Source organism: Orycteropus afer, unplaced genomic scaffold (genome assembly GCF_000298275.1).
Source record: "Orycteropus afer afer isolate SDZICR_OR568_19922 unplaced genomic scaffold, OryAfe1.0 scaffold00008, whole genome shotgun sequence".
Lineage (NCBI taxonomy): Eukaryota > Metazoa > Chordata > Mammalia > Tubulidentata > Orycteropodidae > Orycteropus > Orycteropus afer.
Genome location: NW_006921595.1, coordinates 14,534,614 through 14,553,611, shown reverse-complemented (window position 1 = coordinate 14,553,611; position 18,998 = coordinate 14,534,614). Strand labels below are relative to the sequence as shown.

General features: G+C 39.8%; 1 protein-coding gene across 1 annotated transcript in view; it reads right to left on the bottom strand.

Annotated features, from left to right (window-relative positions):
* RAPGEF5 (Rap guanine nucleotide exchange factor 5) overlaps positions 1-18,998 on the bottom strand; it is a 379,123-nt gene that overhangs the window by 22,120 nt on the left and 338,005 nt on the right. The window contains exons 18-21 of the mRNA XM_042781600.1: positions 15,323-15,420; positions 11,454-11,576; positions 7,143-7,321; positions 1,930-2,020 (exon numbers count right to left, since the gene is read on the bottom strand). Coding sequence (XP_042637534.1) covers positions 1,930-2,020; positions 7,143-7,321; positions 11,454-11,576; positions 15,323-15,420 — 491 coding nt within the window. The remainder of the gene's footprint in view (positions 1-1,929; positions 2,021-7,142; positions 7,322-11,453; positions 11,577-15,322; positions 15,421-18,998) is intronic.

Genomic DNA, 18,998 nt, shown 5'->3' with positions numbered 1-18,998 from the left:
TATAATATAATTATATTTTATAGTACAATTAAGTAGTAAAAGGCTATCAACACCTTAAATAATAAAATTTCTTCTTTAATGGGCAGAATCACTGAATTGTATTGGTCAACCATATCAAATAAGTGACATGGAAAATGACAGAGCATGGAAATGTATGTCATCCTCCCAAATAAAAATTCAGAACTAAGGATGATGGGTCTGGAATATTCCAGCCTGATTTTAACAAGGTAATCTCTTATAGTAAAGAGCACACACATGAAGTCAGTCTGAGTTTGGACTTTGCCACTTTCAAATTGTGTGGTGTGGGGTGAGTATCTGAGTTCTCTGACCTGTTTCCTCATTTAAGGATCTGGAGATGTCTAAGGAAGACCCTCAAACCTACTTCTCTCCTCGTATCCATTCAGTTGGTCTAGAGATCCTGTGGTCACCTCTGCCTGGGATGCCTACCCCGTACTCTCCCATTCCCAACTTAACCTCCAAGGTCCTGCAGGTCAGGAATTCTCCCTGGATCTTCCTCAGCTGCCCTGCTGCAGAACAAGGCCTCCACTTTCTCCTCTATGGTCCCCCTGGACTTGGTCAAAGACCTCCTTCATCCACATACATTATGCTCTAATCTGTCTGGCCCACTTCGTATCTGTCTTGACAGTGCTGTAGCATTCTGCATGTAGTAGGCAGTCCTTACATTAAATGCGTGCTCTTTGAATTTAATTGGATCACTTTTCCTCTTCAGTTCTGCAAATCGAAGATTCTTTCAAGATTTAATTCAAATTCCACTTTCTATAGACTCTCGCTAGCCTTTCAAGCTCATTTTGGTTTTGTCCTGCTCTGATCAATTCTGGCCTTTGCTGCCCATCTGCTTTCATCTCAGGATGTGCGTGCACATTTGTTCGCCCAACCAGAGCAGGCTGGGCTTTCATTTCATTTCTTATGAACCCCTTTAGGGAAAGCTAACCCTGACCCTTAGGTCACCACAGGGCATTCCATCAGGGAAAGGCCTCTGGCTCAAAGCAAGTGAATCCATAGGTCACCCTGAGACCTATGCTGAGATCTAACTTAAGAAACAAACACACACAAAAAATTGTCTATCAGCTTCTTTCTAATAGGGAAGGAAAGAGAGGGAACAAAAGCCCAAATTAAGAATGGGATGAAGCCCTGAGAGAGGCAGATAGTGCCACTTTTGTGTCTGCTGCAGTTTAGGGATGCCTGGTTTTGGTTCTGCCCACATACACTCTCACAGTCCATCCTGTACTTGCAATAACTCGAGTGGGCCTGTGTTGTTTCTTATAACCCAACCACTTTCACGATATAGCACACACAGAGGCAGGTCCAGGATTTGAGAAGCCTAAAACTGGTAACATTTTGTGGGTCTTCTTTATGAAAAAGAATACAAAACTACATTTTTACATTTTACAAATATACATGTCATCCACGTGAACACACTGCCAGGGGCCTAAAGCTTAAATTCATTAGCATCATAGCAAATCCATTCATTAGCAAATCCACTTCTGAGCTCATATCCCAGTACAGGTGAGATATGAAAGGACAAGCATGGGATTGTAAACATGTAATAGCAGAGAAGAGAAGACTAATTCCAGCTGGGGAGGATTTTTTCATTAAAAATTATTTTTAATATAGAAATATATCTCACCTATATTTTCACATATTTTACATATCTTGTGTATTTACATATATATTTTTTCAAAACATGTTTTTAAAGACCATTTGATCAAAAAACACTCTCTACCAATTTCACCCATTACCTTTAAAACTGTTGTCTAGTAGTAGTTATTTCACTTAAATCTATTTATTTTAAATAAACGTTTTAAATTATATATTTATAGTCTTTATTTTAAATAAAGATTTTACTTTATTTAATGCTCCCTGATTGTTTGCCCGCCTGCCCTCTCCAAGTGGAATCTCCAGGCTCACCTCCCAGGTTTGCGACAGTCGGCTGACAGAAGCAGTGTTGAGACCCATCACAATAGCAAAGAAAGAATTCAGGTTTCTCTGGGCTTTGCAGCTATGGAAGAAAAAAAAACAGAGAACACTTTGAGGGAACATCCTTTCTCCAAAAGATCACAAAAGATAAGCTGAAAAGCATCTCCTAGGCCAGAGTCCAACCCCAACAGCAGTGAAAGGTGCCGTATACCACCCCTGGGTAACAGTTGTTGTTGTTGTTATGTGCCATCGAGTTGGACTCGACTCATAGCGACTCCTCCTTGGGTTTCTGAGGCAGTATCACTACAGAAGTAGATTGCCCAACCTTCCCTCTGAGGAGTGGCTGGTGAGTTTGAACCGCCAGACTTCTGGGTAGCAGTCAAGTGCCTTAGCCACTATGCTACCAGAGCCCCATCAACCATTTCTTACATGAAAAGAAAGATTTCTACATGCTGCAACTAGTGCTCACTCTAAGGAAGAGGTTTATACTTTTAATAATCTCTGGACATTTAAAAAATTCTACCTGTTTCAACTGAAAACTCTTTTAGATACATCTTTCTTTATATATGCCATACTCATGTTGTAACTACTTTCCAGTCCCATCTCTTTAATCACTATGCTGTTTTTCTCTTCTGACAGACAAGCCCTTCTCACCTCACTTTATAAGCTCCTTTTCCTGTTAAATTTAAACCTATTTTCTTTGCCATCAATAAAGTAGCTACACTATTATGCATTTATTTAAATATGGCCTATACTATCAAGAATGTCCCACAGTTCTCATTTAAAGGAAACAGGTAATAAAATGCAAAGCAAGATCATGTTGAGCTGTATTCACTGCATAAGGTTATTCATTCTGTATGAAGTCAATCATGCCCTTAGACTCAACTGATCAGAATTCCACTAATTTTCAAGAGCAGCAGAGGGGGCTTGGGGTAGCAGAGGGAGTTTGGGCATTGAGGTCAGCCCAGAAGTGCCTATGAACTCTAGGAACTCTTTTATCTGGGGAACATTAGAAAACAACTTCTCTGAGGGAAATCCGCAAATTAAGAAATTACTCTACCTTGACTACTAAATATGAAAATATAAATAAATAAATGGCTACACAATAGGCACCCAGTGAGTATTAATTCAGCTTCCATCAAATACCATCTTGTCCATGATATCTTCACTATCACCAAATGGTATTTGTGAACAATGTATATGCAAATCTGTATCCTGCTTTTTCAGTTAATAAGATATGTTATATTGTATACTGGATTCTTCCCTGTCATCATTAATGTATAATGTTTTATACATTAATTTGCTTACTCATCTCCATATTGTTGACATTTAAGTTATTTTCATTTCTCCTTAGTATGTAGAAGGCTGCAATGAAATATCTTTGAGCAGAAAACATTTTACTGTATTTATGATTTTTTTTTCCATTAAGCTAGACTTAATGGTCAAAAGCTACAAAGACTTTAAAAGTTCTTGTTACACAGTACATACTGCTGTCCCAAAAAGCTATATCAATTTCCAGTTGCACACATAGCACACAAGAATACCTAGTGTAGAATCAAGGAAATGGTTTGAGGCTGTGAAAGTGGTAACAGGCCCACAGCTGGCTGTGCCCTGGCAGATTCTGTGAAAACTGCCTGTCCTAGAGCTACGTGCTGCCCAAGTCCAGCTGGGCCTGGGTGCCAAGCCAGTGAGGGTCAAGTCTGGTAACACAGTGGAAGTTCTATCCCTATTAAGAAGAAGGCAGTTGTGGCTCAGTGGTAGAATTCTTGCCTATCAGGTGGAAGACGTGGGTTTGATTCTTGGCAACGTGCCTCATGCACAGATACCGCTCATCTGTCAGAGGCTTGTGCGCTGCTGTGATGCTCAACAGGTTTCAGCAGAGCTTCCAGACTGACACGCTTGGAAAGAAAGGCCTGGCTCTCTACTTCTGAAAAACCAGCCAGTGAAAACCCTATGGAGCACAATGGTTCAATCTCATCATGCCTGGGGTCACCAGATGGAGGCCGACTCCATGGCAGCTAGCAACAATCCCCACTAGTAGTGGCACTTGGAAAGTCACTGCTACCTCCATACCTAGCGTCCAAGACATCTGAGGTGATCATTCCTGCAGGCACCTTGTACTGAACCTACCCCAGGCTGTCCCTCTCTTGGTCTTCCTGCTGCACTTCTGGCTCTGCCGTCAGTTCCCTGGTAAGTAGGATGTCTTGAACCTCAGCCCAATTGGCTCTTCACCTGGTGTGCAACTTTCTCCTGGGTGAATAAACTGAAACAAGGTATCTCCTGGTCTATGATTTAGATGTTCATCTGTTTTTGAGGATCACTGCTGTGTAATAGCCTCAATACTCTGCTCATCCTCCCTCTTGCCACTCACTGTCCCCATTCTACCCTTTCTATTACACCCCTTCAAAATTGGCACCAATCAGAACAGACTTGAATTAGCGCCATCTCTCGACTTGTTGATTTAGAATACCAGGCTCCTCTGCCTGTGCTCTCGCTGTTTGGTATATGCCAGAGCAACCATGGTCAGAGGTTCTGTCTACCTCTTTGCTTCTCCCACTTTGCTATGTGATGGTGGCCCAGCAATTACATCATTTTCCACCAAACAGTTGGTTTCTTGAGGCAAGAGCATGTCTATTTCATTTCTATGTTCTGCCTATCACCTAAGTTTTATATATATATATATATATAACTAACATTTGAATCTGAGTGTATAAATAAAAAAGAATAAATAAAGACATGATTTATCTACAAGAAAAACTGGTATAGTACAAATACTAGTAACCATTTCAGCTGGAATCCTCTGCTACCAAGGGTCATTCATTCCATGATAAGAACAGACTGTCTGATACTAAACAATCCAGTTCAGCAAACACTCCTTTGTCTCTGTGTGAGGAAATCAAATCCACTCAGTCCCAGAGGTGGGGGATGGGAATGGTGGTGAGAAGAATGGGTAAACATGAATATGCAAATAGGATGCCTTAGGCAGGGAAAACACTTCATGATTGTGGAAATTACTATTTTCCCTTGGTTATTCCTACTAGTATGATTATAAGGAATTTAACTGTATACTTCTGTTGGCATTCTGTTCCAAATGGGCAAGGGATAGAGACAAGAACAATAATAAATAATTCAAAAGCATGGGGCCATATGGAGAAGGTGTGAATATAGTTCATGTCCCCGAGGATGGACAGAATCTTATACTGGGAACTGAGCTAGATGGTCTCATTTTACTTTCTGGAATATTAATGGCCCATTGCTCTTCATAACTGACCTGCATGAGAATTTCAAGAGCCCTTAGGAAATACACTGGCAAAATCAAAACGAGAGCATTCACAGGAAGAGTGGTCCAAGCCTCTCCTTCCGCTCCCAGTCACACCCAGCACCATGTCAGGACCCTCCCTTACCTACGTCCTCAGTAAATAAAACATTCTCTTCTAGGGTCTCCTGCTTACAGTTCAGTTTATGGGCTACTTTCAGATCAACCTTCCTGAAGGACAACTCTGGTCCTATCAGTCCTCTGCTTAACATTTTCAATGGATTGCTTCTGCCTTCACAATTCAGTCCACATTCTTCAATCAGGAATTCAAGATCTTTTACAATTTGGTTCCACTTTCCTTTTCAGATCAGTCTCCCACACCTTCCTCATACAAACCCGACACTTTTGCCAAATATGAATGTCTCTGCACTCCCAGACCACCTGCTCTGCCTATCTGTTAATACCACAAGAATGCCTTTTACCTTCGGAGAATGTGCTCTTCTGAATTCTTACTCACCAAAATCCCAATTAGAATTCAAATACAGCCTGGAATGCTACTTCCTTCAAAGAAATTTTCCTAATCCTTCTCACATCCTTTGGGATATTGTCTTTCTTCCTCTGCAGCCCAATAGTATTTGATCCCATGATAGGGCACTTCTCTACTCCACTTTGCACATTAGCCATGTATGCTATAGAATTATCTCCCCAGCAGACTGCAACCTCCTGAGTACAGGGCTTGGGTATAGACTCAGTCTGATTTCCCCACAGTACCTTGCATGATTTGCATATATTATGAGCAATCAGTATGCAGTTCCTAAATACATTATATTGACAAGTACTGTACTCAAACACTTTTATATAAGAACTACTTCGGAAGACAAAGGAGAAATAGGAAGACTGGAAGGCAAAAGGGACCAAGAAAGATTTTGATCCACGTCGCCTCGTCTCCGGAAGCTGTCCAAATGAGCAGTCTCAGTACTAATTTGGTATTTTGAGAGACGGTCCCAGCAAGTTACTAAAATTTCATTCAACTGCCATTTATTGAGCTGCTGATAATTAACTTCTATAGCAGGCACCCCATGTACAATCACTGATTCAAAATGGTCCCTTGATCCCAGTCTTCTGGGACCTTACAGTCTAGTGATAGAATCCTATGAAAACAGAGAAATTTAATAAATATAGTAAAAGTTGTTTTAAAAAATAGAAAAAGAAAAGTGTGTGTGAGGGGATAAGGGAGGTGGTATGAATAAGGGAGGTGGTAACTGACCCTGCATTTGAAAGTCAGGGATGACTTCAGGAAGGAAGGAATATTTGGTTTGGGTCTCAAGGAATGACCAAACTGCTGTCATTCCTCAAGATCCAGTTCAAACAGAAGTGGCCGTTCTTAGGAGAGCCACCACCAGGCTTAGAGGATGGTGTGTATGGGGAAGAGACAGATATTCAGAGTGGCTGCAGCACCAGAGACACACAAGAGATGAGGCTTCGAGTTCAAGGGACGAGACCAGCCAGGGCAAGGCCTTCTCGTGAGTTTACAAAGTTCATACTGTGGGCAACAAGGAGCCAAGAGCAAAGTCCTAGAGCACACCTGCCTTTTAAGGATTCTCTCTCCCTCACACCGCCATCCCTGATTTTCCCAGCCTATGGTAGCTCACCTGTCCACATTGTAATTTAGCTGCAGGACTGGGGATATGTGTACTGCTGCCTTCTTATTAGTTCTATAGCATATAGCCCTGTGCTTGAACCTGGTATTTTGGCATTTACTTTAAAATATAAATAATTCAAATGCAAATAATACATATTCAAGAATAGACCTTTCAGCCATCTGGTTACTTAAGCCAATTTTTGTATTTTTACATCCAAATCCTTCTTATCATCATCACAAAGAGAAAACAAAAAAGTATTCTTTAGGGCACTCGAGAAATAGCACTTTTCCCCAGCAGAAACTTACTGAGTGGCGATTTTGATGAATTTTTTCACCAGCTGCACTCGCTTGCCCAGCTGGCTGCAGAGCAGAATCTCGGTGGCCACCCAGAGCTGGACTTCATTGCACCTCTGGAGCAGCAGGCTGAGGTTCACCGTGTGCTCCCCACTTCCTTGTCTGCTGAATGTGAAGTAGATCAGCTCTTGCTGAAGGAAAATGTATTTATGCCAGGGATTATTTTTAGCACAATCAAAGTCACGTTGATACAAAACCCAGCCCATTTTTAAAAATTATTTTCAGGTAGCCACTCCCATTTCACTAGATGGGTTAACAGAGAATATGACAAATGATGTGCTGAATTCAAAATTTAGTTCTCGTTTGAGTTGAGAGAAATGTTTACTAGAATCCTTATATAACAGTAATTTTTCAGAATATAAGGAAGACAAAGTCCTTATAATCTAAGACATTCTAAAGTGTAAATCAAGACAAATCCAAATTTCCCAAATTTTTTTATGTTGGCAAATTCAAGCGAGAAGGAATACCACTACTAGCATTGAAGGAGCCCTGGTGGCACAAGGGTTAAGTGCGTGGCTGCTAACCAAAAAGTTAGAAGTTCAAACTTACGTAGCAACTCCACGGAAGAAAAGACCTGCAGATGTTCTCCCGTAAAGATTATAGGCTAGGAAATGCTAGGGGGCAGTTCTACTCTGTCCTATAGGGCTGCTGTGCATCAGAATAGACTGGATAGCACACAACAACTGCTAGGTCAACTCTAAGACAATGGTTCTCAAATTTTGGTGTGAATCAGGATCACATGAATGGCTTGTTATAGCACAGAGCACTGGACCCCATTTCTATAGTTTCTGACTAAACAGATCTATGGTGGAGCCTGAAATGTCCTTTTCTAACAAGTTACCAGGTGATGCTGATGCTGCTGGTCTAGGCATCTGACTTTGAGAACCACTGGACTGTTGATCCATAAACAGAAATTGATATTAGGGCAAGGTCCAATGATTTACTAAAGTGAGTAAGACCAATAATTGTTTATACAGACTGATAATATGCAGAGCAATCGAAGACTTGATTTTAAAGGCTGGGGTATGTATGTTTATTTTCTGGAAATAAAACCACTGGATAAACAGTGTAAGTAACGACACAGCCTACTCTAATCACTTTTCAAAATCACAAGTCATATAGCTTCACTGAGTTCACTGAGTTGCTCAAATTCTGTCCATAATGTTGAAATTTTCTCTCAATTTAATGAGAAAATATGAGGACATTTAAAACAATCCCTGAACGACTCTCATATACTACTGGTGGGACTGTAAAATAATACAACCACTGTGGAAAGCAGTATGGTGATTCCTTAAAAAGTTAGAATTAGAAATACCATTTGACCCAGCCATTCCATTACTAGGCATATATCCTAAAGAAGTGAGAGCCAGGAAAAGAACAGATATATGCACACCCATGTTCATTGCAGCAGTATTTACAATAGCCAAAAGATGGAAACAACCTAGGTGTCCATCAATAGAAGAATGGATAACCAAACTATGGTACATACACACAATGGAATACTATGCAACACTAAAGAATAATGTAGAATCAGCAGAACACCGCATAACATGGATGAACTTGGAGGACGTTATGTTGAGTAAAAAAAATCAATCACAGAAGGACAAACAGAGTATTAGTCTGTTATTGTAAAAAGTCAAGGAAAGGTTTATATATGGAAGGAAATTTTCTTTGTTGGTTACCAGGGGTGGGAGGGGAGGGGAGAGATCACTGTTAGATAGGCAGAGACAAGTAATTATTTGAGTGAATAGAAGGGCAATATACCAAATGTGAGAGATCAACACCGTGGCACTGAAGAAGACAAAGACATAGAGAGGTACATGGGAGGTACAGACAACAAAGATGAACCCTTCTGCATATATAGTACTGCACTGTCAGCGAAGGCAAACACTGATACATGGGTGGATAGACGGGTAGATAGGCTGAATGATTAGGTATGTCTATGCAGGGGGGAGTGTGCCCATGACCACATATAGGGCTGGCAGACAATGTTTCCACGAGTATATTTGTATGTTCTGTAAGAATTTCCAGGTATATAGTAGAGCTGGGAGTTCTGGTGGCATGACTGCTAACCAGAAGGCTGGCGGTTCAAAACCACCAGCCACTTCTTGGAAGGACGGTTGGGCAATCTACTTCCATAGTGATACCGCCTTGGAAACCCAAGGAAGGGTCACTATGAGTCAGATCCAACTCCACGGCAGTGGGTTTTTATAGTAGAGCTGACAAGGGACAAAGTTGTAGTCACTCTTGGCCACAGCCAGCTACCCAGAGGGAGTGAGTAGCTGAACTTGTGGACTTGGGACCATAGTTGTGGGGGACATCGAGCTCAACTGGCATAACATACTACACAGAAACATTGTTCCACATTCTACTTTGGCAAGTAGCAACTGGGATCTTAAAAGCTTGTAAGCAGTCATCTAGATGCAACAATGGGTCTCTCCTCATCAGGGCAAAGAAGAATGAAGAAAACCAAAGACTCATGGAAAGAATTAGTCCAAGCGACTGGTACACCATGTGCTCTTCAGCATATATGGCTATGAGACCAGAAGAACTAGATGGTGCCCGGCTACCACTGTCAACCACTTGGAGGGGGATCTTTGTGGGAGATCCTGGATAGAGTGGGAATAACAATGTGGAACAAAACTCAAAATTATTGGGAAAAAAGAAAAAGGGACCAGGTTTGCTGGCCTGATAGAACCATTGAGACTATGGCCCCTAGCTACCCTTCAGGTCTGAAATTGAACCCACTCCCGTGGTTTCCAGCCAAATGAAAGACAGGCATATGAGCTAAACATTTATATTAGATAGATACACTCTTTGGACAGATCAATAATGGGAGAATATAAGGGCTGTGTATGCACAGGGAGACAGCTCGGGGAGCAGGAGTGCACGGGAGGGAAGGACACAGGAAAGAGGTGACTATGGGGAAGAAGTGGGAGAGGAGTTGTTGCCTTGTGATAAATTGTAGTCAATGTCATGAGACAAAGTGTATGTCAGCTGCTGTATGGAAAGTGAATTTGCTCCAGAAACTTTCACCCAAATCACAACAAAAACTAAAAAAAAAAAAAAAAAAGAGTCCCTGAGTGGCACAAATAGTTAAGTATTTCACCACTGGCTGAAAGTTGGCGGTTTGAACCCACCCAAAGGTGCCTTGGAAGACAGGCCTGGTGATCAGGTATTAAAAGGTCGCAGATTTAAAAACCCAGTGGAACAGTTCTATTCTGCACACATGGGGTTGCCAGGAGTTGGAATCACTGCAATGGCAACTAACAACAACAACAACAAAATAAAGGTGAAGCTTAAAGGTTCCCAAATAGGGCATGAGGTTCCTTTTCCAAAAAGAAAGGATCATTTTGTAATGAAACATTTACTTCATGGCAAAGGAAATCCAACATATAATTGCAAGGGGCTGTCACATTTTTCATCTTCTGATTTCTGAGAATCTTTTCATTGGTCAAATTTAGTAATCAGTTGTCAAAAGCATTTTGCCCCTACTCTATTGTTAGGTAAATGTTATAATTTCTCCTGAAGGGAGAAGTTGACAGATAGAAAAATTTGAAACATATAACTCAAGATTTTCAAGGAAGTCCTTGAGGTCTGGCAGCTCATTCTAAATTTATAGACTTTACTTAAAGTAAAAAGGTGTGTGCACACACATACATAAATGTAAATGTGGTTCTTTTATAACTATATAATCTTCATGAAAAAAATAAAACTACCAATTCTCAAAGGTAAAAGGCTCCTCAATCCTAATAGAGCTTTAGATATATACATAAATATACATACATATATATACATATATACATGTATATATACATAGAAGAATACAGCTTATTTATACCACATTACACAAATAGATATTTATTGACTGCAGTAAGAACAACTAAAGCGTGGCCCAAGTGTCTGATTTTCCTAGGATTTCTAGTCTTTCAATACATTTAAAGTCCCTAAATATCTTTTTAGGAACCTCTGGTGGCACAGTGCCTAAGGCATCTGACTGCTAACCAGAAGGTTGTCGGTTCAAACCCACCAGCCACTCCTCTGAAGGAAGAATGGGCAATCTACTTCCATAGAGATACCACTTGAGAAACCCAAGGAGGGGTCACTATGAGCCGGCTCAATGGCAATGAGTTTAAATATCTTTTTGGCCTGTGCTATCCTTGATCTTTTTAATATTCAGACACATACATAAATATTCTTCAAAAAAGACTTCACAGTTAAAACATCATTAGCATTTATTTTATCTTCTCACTCTTTACCTACCTCATGGATTGAATTAAATAGGCTCCAATCAAAATTCATTAATTCCAGGGCAAGGTCCCAAGTGTTCATTCCCAAAATCCTCATCGACCTTTGCTGCGATTCCTCATTTTCTGCAAATGGGTTCTAAACCAACAGACAGAAGCAAAAGGATCCTCGGTCACTCCCAAATGTTTGCACTGAATTGACTGGCCACAGAAAGGCACTAGAAGCCCAGATTAGAAAAGTAATCTTTTCTGAGTGCACTTAATATTTTCTCTGGTTTGTTCATGCTCAGTGAGTTACAGCCAATTTAGGAAACAGCCTTGGAAACAAGAGAATCTGATCAATGATACTTTGCTGATTTAGCCTGCCCCTCTCCAACACACACACACACACACACACACACACACACACAAATCTGATTATAAAACACCGCTCTGGCAGACAGCATAATGAAAGCGAAAACCCTGAAATCACTTTGGCTTCTGCTAAGAATTAATGTGCCAGCAGGGTTAGTACAAAAACAAACAAAAGAAATGTCATGGTGCACTTCAATAAAGACAGACATGGCTTTTACAGGGAATACGTTTAACAAGTCTCATCCCAGACACACATTTACAGATTTTATTAAAATGCCCATGCAAAGTGAAAAAATTCAAACATAAAATAAAAAATAAAAGTTATTCCATTTATACCCAATGGTAGATGATTATGTAAAGTACCAACTGCTTTCTATACACTAATAGGGCCTAACTATTATGAGTTAGGAGCTCTGGTAGCATAGTGGCTAAAGCACTTGACTGCTAACCAGAAGGCTGGCGGTTCAAACCCACCAGCCACTCCTCGGAAGGAAGGTTGAGCAATCCTACTTCCGTAGTGATACTGCCTCGGAAACCCAAGGAGGGGTCACTATGAGTCGGGGCCGACTCGACGGCACATAACAACAACAACAACAACATTATGAGTTTGGCAACATTACTTCAGTCAAATCTGGCATGGATTTAGTAAATGCCACAACAGCTTTAATCTATTGTGGAAGTTATTAAAATTATTTGGCATGTTTCCAAAATATCTGATGTTTGCTAATGAAAATATAAACTCTCCCATTTGTGGGATTTCAGTGCCTTGGACGTGAATAGTTAATGATGGTGTCTTAAAAACAAGAAGAATGTGGTTTTTCAAAAATAAGTGATAAAGCAGAAGAGAATATTTCAGATTTAAAATATTCATCTCTTTTTAAACTACAAAATTAATTGTTTTCATTTTAGAAGTGTTTGTATTTAAGATTTTCTAATTTAAAAACTAATGCCGAAGGATCTTCCCTGAGCTTTTGTTTCAGAGACTTGACTCTCGGTAATGGGGTTCAGTGTGGAGCTCAGTAAGGGTGGACTAATGCATGAGCTGGCAAATACTGAGGTGGAGGCATTAACCTCAGGCCTCTCAGGGCCTGGCTGGGCTAGACTGGGACCAGATCGACTCCACACTGCCCAGGAAGACTGTCAAAGGGAAAGTAAAATGTGGGGAGGTTAACAGACAACACTGATAATTTGGAGGAGAGAAGATATTTTTAATAGGCTGTTTGTTCTTCCTACTTTCTCCCTAAATGGGCCCCCTACCCTAAAACTGTCCTCTGGCTATTCAAGGTTTCCCACCCACTGCTCTCATCAAGAAATATTTTATATTCCAGTATCCTACTTCTTCAGGGCTCTAATTCCTGCTTTCTAAACAGATTAACTAATCTCAAGGTCTCTATTAGTGAAATTGACTTGACACAACTTTTCTTCTCCTTTTTAAAATGTGAATATGCTAGTGGGTTGTTGTCAGTTACTGAGTCCTCCTTGACTCACAGCAACTGCACACACAGCAATCTGATCACTGTGTTATGTAAGTGTTTTCACTGGCTGATTTTCAAAAGTAGATTGCCAGGCCTTTCTTTGTACTCTGAAAGCTTCCCTGAAATCTGTTCAGCATCACAGCCACATAGAAGCTTCCACTGAGACACAGGTGGTTGCTGTGTATGAGGTATATTGGCTGGGAATCTAACCTGGCTCTTCCAAAAGGAAGGTAAGAAATCTACCATTGAACCACTAATGTTTCCAAATCTAGTGGGTATTTGTGGTTTAATGTGCTATCCTCCCCATCTTAATTGAAATCTTTTTGGAGATGAAATACCTACATCTATGATTCCAACACGGAAATTTTAGGTGTTACCCAGTGTTGGTCAGGGAAACATTTACGGGCAGATGGGAGTCTAGCTAGCTCCCTGGAAAAATATGTCAGAGGCCCTCATTCATTGCATTAATGCACTGTCTCAGGACTGCCTTCTACTCCTCTGAACTGGCCTGACAATGGTAAGGGAGTACCCTGGGACCATGTACAAGGGAAGTGCAGAAGTTGGTGTGGCATGGGAGAGGAGGGAAGAGGAAGAGAATTAGAGTGCGGGTCCCCTCCACTAGAAAGAGCCCCACACTGGCTACACATGAAAATCTTTCTCCTTCATGGAACGGGGTAAAATCAATCTCATTTACTTAAAGAGACCGTGCAGAACTCAGTTTATAATGTTTCACTAACGGATTTACATGGTGAATGAACACAGGACATGTGACATGCCAAAGGACATTCAGAACTGCAAAGAACCAAGTAAGAAAAGCTGTTCCGCCTCCCTTCCTGCCTCATCATGTCACAATAAAAAGAATGAACAAGAGCTACAGAGATTTAAATAACCAGATTTAAATCCCAGCTCTAGCCCTTCATATTCTGGCTAACATGAAACTAGAATAAATTATTCAGTCTCTTTGCACCTCATGGGGTTCCTGCCAGTGTTAAATAGGATACTGTGTGTAAATTACTCAGCATATACATGTCCTGCATTTAAGTATGAAAAATGACAGTGATTAATATTATTATGGTGGTTTAATAACCCGCAGGTAATTTTACATAAAGTGTTTTTATTACAAGCAGGTTTTTTTAAACCTATGTAGTATATGAAGGAGCTCTGGTAGCATAGTGCCTAAGGCACCTGACTGCTAACCAGAAGGCAGGTGGTTCAAACCCACCAGCCACTCCTCAGAACGAAGGTGGGTAATCTACTTCCATAGTGATACCGCCTCGGAAACCCAAGGAGGGGTCGCTATGAGTTGGGTCTGACTCGACGGCAAACAACAATAACAGCATGTAGTATATGGATCCCTTAATCACCAGCCAGATAGGAAAATTGGCTCCAATCAATGACAAATCCATGAAGGAAGCCTAGGTCCAGAAGTCTAGATGGGAAAATCACAGTCTCTCAGAGCTGGCATTTTAATGGGTGATGTATCTGAGGCCTAACCCTTCCATCCAGAAAGCAATCACAAGACAGGTCTTCAGGAACAACAACAACAAAAGTCATTCATTTAGGCTTATATATTCCTAAATTAAGAATGGAAAATAGCTTACATTGTAGGTTCTACACTTCTCCAAACTCTTACCCTTCAGGGATATTGGATGGTCTATTGTTATGACCCATTTTATACAGGGGTGATACCACAGTCCACCCTTTCTTCAAGGGACTAGAGCATTCAAAGTACACCAAATGTACTAAAATAAAGGACACAGTCTCTTTCCTCGAAATCTACCCAGGGTACACTTCTCAGCCTAATCTCCAAACAACCATTAAGAAAGAAGAGATGGAATTAAGATTCCATGGGAGAAAGATTCACTTGTCTCAAATCCCTTGTTTCAGGAGGTCAGAAATAAGCAGGGTTTAACTTAATAGAGGTTTAGAATTCCTCAAGTTGGACCTTTATTTGATTTGGAAAGGTGGAATTATTAGGTAAGTGAATCCTTGGTCCGGGTTTTGGGTGTGACATTGTTGTATGTGAGTTTCAAGTAAAAGGAGGAAACGTCCTTACCAAAGTGTCAGCCAGGTCTTTCCGGTAGACATATATCCGACCAGATGCCTCAAGAGATTTGGAGATGGCCAAGTCATTTGGATGAAGTTCGTGCTTTTCTTTATGAAGAAAGAAAAGAGAGAACGTAATTAGGAAAATGAGAAGAGCGGTAGGCTCAGATGGTATCCATCAAGAGTGAAGTTTGCCAAAGAAATATATTTAAAAGTAAAAGGGATTTAAAGTAGATTTAATTGGGTTCTGCACATTGTAAACCATGTCACCAGTGGGATCACCGACTTCACTGCTCAGCACCCATAAAGTAGAAATTTCTTATGCTGTCATAGTATTTAGTCATTCTATAGCAAATAGGTAGCATAATGCCTAAGGCACTTCACTGCTAACCAGAAGACTGGCGGTTCAAACCCACCAGCCACTCCTCAGAAGGAAGGTTGGGCAATCTACTTCCATAGCGATACTGCCTCGGAAACCCAAGGAGGGGTCGCTATAAGTTGGGGCCGACTTGACGGCACACAACAGCAACAGCAACAGCAACATAGCAAGCAGAACAACAGTTTAAGGAAGGAATAAATTTCACTCATAATCCCATAATTCTAAGATAATCATATGATGGTGATATCAATGACATTTGGGTATGTATCTCTTCTGATCTCTATATAAATAAATCTATCTATCTATAAATCTACATATAAAGAAATCTATGAATGGAAGGTGTGTGTGTGTATGAGTGTATGTCTGTCTATATATATATATACAGTATTTATAATTCTTATACATGTGTATAAATAATTATAATGGATATATATATATATCTGCATTTGTATGTACTTGCAGTTATTCCATATATAGTTTATGATTTTATTATAAGCACTTACCTACTTACTAAAGTTTTTATTTGTCATGTTTAATTAGTTGCAAAATAGTCAATTGTATCATGACTTAATCTTCCTGCATTGTTGAACATTTAATGGCTTCCAATAGTTTTGGTCATATAAATTAAATGGCATGATATATGTTGAGTATGAGCACAGGGCCTGGCACATAACAGGAGCTTGATAAATGGCATCTATTGCTACAGCAGCAATAATACGTATTGCTGAAGGGAAAATCCTTGCTAATTATCTTTGCTACTTACAGATGATTTCCTTAAGAGAAGTTCCCAGCAGTGGAATTATACACCCAAAGGGGATGAAAATTTCTAAATGTTTTGTTACAAACTGCCAAATTGTTTTCAAAGTTTTATTTTTAGGAAACCTATTTTTTCCTATAAATAGGAATAAAAGTGGTAAACTGACCAACACTGTTCATTATTAGTTTTGGTAAGTTGGCTAATTTGGTAAAACCAAAACTAGATTCTCAAAGGCAACTGAGTAGAGATGAGAGTTGAACAGCGGTTACAAGGGGTGGGAGGAGAGGGACAGAGGAGATTAGTGTTTACGAAGCACCAAGCTTCTGTTCATGGTGATGGCAGGTTTGGCAATAAATACTGGAGAGAGTCGCACAACATGCTTCATGTAATTAGTGTCACTGAATTGTACACCTGAAAAAATATTTAACTGGCAAATTTGCATTACCTACATTTTTACAACATTAAAAGTGGATTCTCGGCTTCTTTTGTAAATCTTGATTATACTAGTAAAGTTGAGTATTTTTCATGTATTTCTCATCTACTACAAATTGTTCCAAGCTTTTGATCATTTTTCTGCCATGTTTGGAAGCCTCTTATAACATAATAGTTTTCTTCATAGAAAAATGCCCTCATCATACAGAATGAATATGGGAATGGACTAAACTAATATTAAAGATTATTTCTGTGACATAATCAGCTTCACCTAAGGCAGCCCTTTAGTTACTCAGCATGATTGGAGAATGCAATAGTCCTTTTCCAGATAACTCAATCAGTTCAAATGCCAAATTTTATTTTGAACATTTCTGACGGACATCTTTCTTGCTAAAAACAGAGTACACAAATGGTAATCTAATGTATTCTTTATGGCCCGGCATTATAAAGATCAATAGTGCTACAGTCAGGCTGTTGATGTGTATGCTGGGCTCTAAAGCACTTCCATTTCCTCCCTCTTTGTTTAGCTCCAACTCCCTGCAGCTCTCAAATCTGAACCTACCAGAGGCCATCCACACCTGCTACAGAGGAAAATGCCATGGCTTTTTGGCAGAAATTTCTCTATTTGCCAAGAAACATTTTTTTTTCTTTAATTTTCCAGTTTATCTCTATATTTTAAAATATTAAAGGTGATAGAATTTGAATCTGTGAATGAGTGTATAGGTTACTGTTATATATACAGACCTACTCTGGATACAAACTAGTTAGAAACTTGCTGAAAGCTGTAACAGTTGCTGTTAGAAACAGGAACAAAACCTGCACATCTTTACACTTTGACAATTAGAAAATAGCAGTAAATCTCATTGTCATTTCATTTTCCAGTAGCATTAAAACATTATTTATTGAAAAGTATGTAACTAGCGCAAGGAATGCTATAATAGGCAGTACACTCCCCCCACCACCCACCCTTCAAACATTACTGTTTGAAGGATAATAAGATTCAGGCAGAAGGTTCTTAAAAGGCAAAGAATAGTATGGGTGGAAAAGGATGGCACATTTTCAAATCTGTGGGGTAATTCAAGAGATAAGCTAATATTTATAAGATGGTTAGCACTGGGTCTATACATATTAGAATGCCATTGTTCACCCTGATGAATCTAATTTACTAAGAATGTGGAAACAGTATCTCAGAGCCTCAAATAGATATTAGGTAGTAAAAGAGCCACCTAGTAATTGACAAATTCATGTGTGGCCTGAACTGACTGGAATCAGCTCCAGAGGGAGATGAGTCTTAGTTGTGCTACAAAGTTTGCTCAGGGGCTTTCCTTCCCCAGCTCATTCTATCTGAATGGGGTTCCAATGATTACCTTCTGTAGTGATACCATTTGAAGGGCAAATACTGGTTTTGATGAGGCTTAATACTATTCAAAATCATTTAATGTTTTTAAACACTTAAAATATATTTATCATATATCTATTTGAAATATCTGAAATTTAAAATTAAATATTCAACTATTTCCTGATTAAAGTTATTTAGTTTATGTTTCTCAAATTTTACCTCTTTTTTCTAGAGAAAATTTGTAAAGCCTGCACAACAAGGGTGCTGTGGGGATGGTGAGCAGGAGAAAGGGAGGGGACTCTCATTTATTAAACTCAGGGAGAAGGGCTTATCTGCTTCCATATGTAATCAACTGGTTTGTAGGACTATCTTACAGGCCTCTGAGTAACAAAGCAACAGAAACAATATTCTGTCACAAAATACTTCTATATCCAAGTATTCTGACATCTGCCCATCCCCGCCCCCTCCCCCAATTAGAACAAAGGGTAAATGTGAACCATTTATTTGTCCCCTCCCCCACCTGCTCTATCTCTGGGTTGATTAGTTCACACAGTACTCCTATTTTTCAACTACTGATGCTAAGACATTTTCTTTGTATTTTTCTCAGGGTTAATGAGATATTAAATAAAGATCGTAAGCCAAAAAAGAGGCCAACCAACATTGAGATCTGACAGGCTCTGGTGAAAAGGAAAGGGTCTGGTCAGGTCACATAGATCAATAATGTCAGCTTGTAATCTGTGCAATCTTATTCAAAACAGACAATAAACTATTCTCTGAGG